General features: G+C 33.0%; 1 protein-coding gene across 1 annotated transcript; it reads right to left on the reverse strand.

The window, feature by feature from the left end:
* Positions 1 to 372: 372 nt before the first annotated feature.
* On the reverse strand, positions 373 to 4,211 carry LOC117107106 (monocarboxylate transporter 13-like). The gene is made up of 5 exons (XM_033248666.1): positions 3,848 to 4,211; positions 3,058 to 3,198; positions 1,889 to 2,025; positions 928 to 1,636; positions 373 to 788 (listed from the first exon to the last, which is right to left on the reverse strand). The coding sequence occupies exons 1-5, from the start codon at positions 4,032 to 4,034 to the stop codon at positions 655 to 657; spliced, it is 1,308 nt and encodes a 435-aa protein (XP_033104557.1). The 5' UTR covers positions 4,035 to 4,211; the 3' UTR covers positions 373 to 654.
* Positions 4,212 to 4,340: the final 129 nt, after the last annotated feature.

The following is a 4,340-nucleotide window of genomic DNA, read 5'->3' on the forward strand; positions in this document are numbered from 1 at the left end:
CAAAGTTATCCGATCCGGATACCAACAATAATATGACGATCGAATCACGTGCCAATAAGAAACTGGAAATTGTAATCGCGTACGTGTGATTGGTTGATGATAGAAACGCCCTCAACTTGCTAACTGATAGCGTTTTGCTAACCGTTAGCGTATCCGGATACCGCTAACGGTTAGCGCTAACCGATCGGGCGTTCTCACGCAGGTGCTAACGGTTAGCGCTAACGGTTAGCTCCCGATCCGGATACAGGGCTCTCGTGAGAACCAGGATCATCTACCAATCATACGTACGCGTTTACAATTTCCAGATTCTTATTGGCACGTGATTCGATCATCATATTTTTGGTATACGGATCGGGATTTTCTCGTATGGACGCACTGCAGCTAACGGTTAGCAGGATCCGGATCCTGCTAACCGTTAGCAGCCGTGTGAGAACATAGCATAAGTCTATATTGTTTATTTCATATGGGGTCAAAGGGCCACTTTTAATAATAGTATTTCAACAAGAAAATGGTGACTGTGGTCACTTGTACTGGTAATGTCATTTTGCACCTCTGGACGTAGATTTTACTTATGGATTGGTTTCCAATGTTCTAAACCAGCCGAATATAATTAATCCCTAACCAATAAAACAAATACATTAATTAGAAATAATTTCAGCATGTCTGGCCTTGTTTCCTCGTTCTTTTCCACACAATAAAACCAAAAATTATCATTATATTAATCAATGTAAAACATAACATTGAAAACTCGGATAACCAAAAATGTCCACTTATGTCGCGAAGATAGCCTGCAATGAGAAATAGAAACATCTTAGGTATGTAACACAAAATAAAAAGAAACACACATTACGGTATTCATTGAAATCAGAAATGCTTATTGTATATTTGTATGCTATGCTGATGTTTTGTTTATTGGCTACCACTTACCAAGAAACGGAACTGCTATGCATGCGCCAACGCCATACGCACATCCAACCCAAGCATATCCAAAAAAAAAATCATCATCTACTGTAGACTTGACGATAAGCGGTATTATTCCACTGTACCAACCCATAGAAAAACCATAGAAAACCATCACTACATAAACAGCGTTATCAGTTTTCGTTGTAATGCAAATTAGTAAAGACAGAAACGAAAGAAAATAGGAAAGTCCTAGTTGGATGAGCAAATCATTTAAAACGAATTTGCTAAGAATATACTGGAAAGGTCTTCCGCAGGTACTACTTGCTCCGTAAACTGCCAAAATTAACTGACTGTGGTGTAGACTAGCGCCTCGCTCTAGCATGTCATCCGGCATAAGAACTTCAACTCCGTCCTCAGTTGCTCCTTGTATTAATGAAACGACAACAAGAATGACGAAAGAATGTTTCTTAAACAAACGCAAATGACATATTTTGTAAATATACTGCAACCAATTAAAACGCATTTTTTCATCTGTTGGAGTAATTCCAGTTTGTAGATCAAGTTTGGGAGAATTATTTTCTTGCTTCACTTCCAAAAGAGAAATTTCTTCGGCTTCTTCATTAGATTTTTTGTTTGTTGATGGTCTGAATATCACTCCACATAATACTAGATGATATACAACCGCCGAATGAAGAAGAAACGCATGTTTCCATCCATAACTGATAACAAACCTCTGTATGTTTAAAAGATAAGAAAAATACATATATCTTATAAAATTAAGTTTCATATAATTTTGAATCTGAACACAAGAAAAAATGTTTTGGCTTAGTAGTGTAATTCAGTAAAATAACTCCGTCGTCGCTGTCCATTGAGGTGTCTGACTGGATTGTAGTTGCGGTCTCATAAAATTGCGTCAGCTGCCGTCCAGTTTGCGACCGGCTTAATAGTTTTTCCGGCATTAAATTTTATTATAACATAGGCCTACCTGATACACATACGGTGACATCACATGCCCTACTCCAGCCAATCCTACTTTTATTGACATCATTAAATTGAAATGCTTTTTAAAATTAACATCTATGACGAAGAAACTTGTGTAATAACTCAAGCATATTCCAAAGCCTGAAGCAGAGAAAAAAAATGAAAGGTTATAAATAAATAAATTAAACACATATTTTAAAACGACTACCTTCCCTTCATGTGTATCTATAAATACGCCGCTGGGATTTTTTTTTTTTTTTTTGCAGAACCATATAAGTCAAAAAATGACTCGTATGCTGTGTACATTTCATATACAATAAAAGGTTATTATTAAAGAGGTAATTTCCGTTATTTTGTGCAAATAAAAGTTGATATGCTATTAAGAATAACGAAAGGGAATAAAGAAAGAGGGAATAAATAAACAGAAGACGATATAATATATATATAAGTTTATATATATAGGCCTATATATATATTTATTTATAAGAAAAAGAAAAATCGGGAAGAAAAGAAAGGAAAAGAGAACGAAAAGAAAGTCAAAAATCAAAAGACATAGAAGGAAAAGACAAAGGAAAATCAAAGAAATAGTAAAGAAAACAAAGGAAATAATAAGAAATGTTGAAAGAAAAGAAAAATAAAAGACAAAAAAGGAAACTCTATTAGAAAGGAAAAGAAAATGAAAGGAAAAAAGGAAAAGAAATAGAAATAAGGAAAAAGATAAAAAATAAAGAAATTACAGGGAAGTAAAAGAAAAGATAGACAGACAGAGGAATGAAATAAAAGAAAGAAGGGAAGAAAAGACATTATTAAGAAAAAGAGGTAAGGAAAGTCACAGATAATAAGGACAAGAAAAGAAATATTTAACAAATGATTAAGTCGATCAAAAGAAATTTAAATTACTGTATTTTTCAAATTACTAATAACTTAAAATATATCAAGTTAATGTATTTATATAGTTGATATTCATTTATTTTGTAATTGAAACTTTAAATAATGTATTCTACTCCCTGCTGTAAAGCGCATAGAGTTGGTTCACATTATGCGCTACATAAATTCACTGTTATTATTATTATTATTATTATTATTATTATTATTATTATTATTATTATTATTATTATTATCAACGACACAACTGGACATCTAAAGAACATAAACAGATAATTTCGAGCTCACCAATAAGACAGCAAGCTAAGTAAACCTCAATAATACTCGTTGAATATGCTATCAAAATATAGCCACATATCATCGTAATACTTCCAAAAATCATAACAATCCGGCAGCCGAATGCTTTGGCCATAATTGCAGAAAACACACCTAGAAGAAATAGCACATGGATGATTATATTTACTTTCAAATTACCATTTACACGTTTCTTAATATTGCCTTTATATAATAGTTTTACAATTAGATAATATGTTGTATTTTATATTTTATTTCCATCCTGTTTAATAAAGAAATACATAATAAGGAAATAAATAAACATGAATCTCCATCGTATTCAAACGTTAATTAATAGGTTATTATAATACGTATAATGCTTGCAATAAATACTGCAACTCTGTAAATAATACGGTACTGTAAGACTACCGTACCACATAGGCCTACATGCCATGTTAATAAATTTTACTTTGTATATACATTTTAGTTTAATTTACTTCTAGTTTAAGTTTATTTTTCTCTTATATTTGGATGCCTACTAGCGAAAAAAAATTCGCAAGTGATTCGGGTGGGAATCGAACTTACGACCTCCAGGTCGTACTTATTTGGGGACGTACTGTGTATTCGGTACGATAACACGTCAGGTAGGGCAAAACATCACTCCTATGACATTTTCCTGAAGCAAAATCACATCGTAACAGAATGATAACCTTGTTCATTCCTCAGTGGAATACTACACAAACGCTATAAGAAAGAGAAATTACCTTTACATTTAGAAATAAAAAATACTGTATACCAAACGTACCGCAAGAATATCTGAGGGAAGTAATCAGTGTAAGTGCCATCCCGACCTTTGCGGCGCTTTCTTCGTAGTAGTCAATCATATAAGGAAAATATATTCCATTTGGTGGTGCCATTACTACTATCACAGTTGCTACTAAAGCTGCTATGGTGATAATCCATGCATATCCAATGTTCAGCTCAGAAACCATAGTGGAGGGTCTATATTATAGCATACAATTATTATATAGAATACACAGTAGGCCTACAAATAGTCATGGCGAAAGTATAAACGGGTTGAGTCTGTCTTACCCGTTAAGAATGTTGCACCCTTTCTGTCAATTCATAGGCCTCCATGATCTTAATTCAATGGGAATTTTTTACAAAAGCCAGATTATAATGGGAGAAGTCATGCAACCAAGAGAGTGAATAGACAGCGTGAACAAGAAGACAAAAAATGCTCTATAGATAATATATATATATATATATATATACTGTATATATATATATATATATAT

This window comes from Anneissia japonica, unplaced genomic scaffold (genome assembly GCF_011630105.1).
Source record: "Anneissia japonica isolate Jap-2015-1 unplaced genomic scaffold, ASM1163010v1 scaffold287817_len136503_cov194, whole genome shotgun sequence".
NCBI classification, from domain to species: domain Eukaryota; kingdom Metazoa; phylum Echinodermata; class Crinoidea; order Comatulida; family Comatulidae; genus Anneissia; species Anneissia japonica.

What these genes read in the sequence shown, in the direction of transcription:
- LOC117107106 (XM_033248666.1), bottom strand. Translation starts at nt 4,034, where the DNA reads ATGGTTTCTGAGCTGAACATTGGATATGCATGGATTATCACCATAGCA. An exon ending in TTCCCTCAGATATTCTTGCG is followed by an intron (nt 3,199 to 3,847) that starts GTACGTTTGGTA and finishes TATTTCTTCTAG; the next exon opens with GTGTGTTTTCTGCAATTATG. An exon ending in CATAGCAGTTCCGTTTCTTG is followed by an intron (nt 789 to 927) that starts GTAAGTGGTAGC and finishes TTCTCATTGCAG; the next exon opens with GCTATCTTCGCGACATAAGT.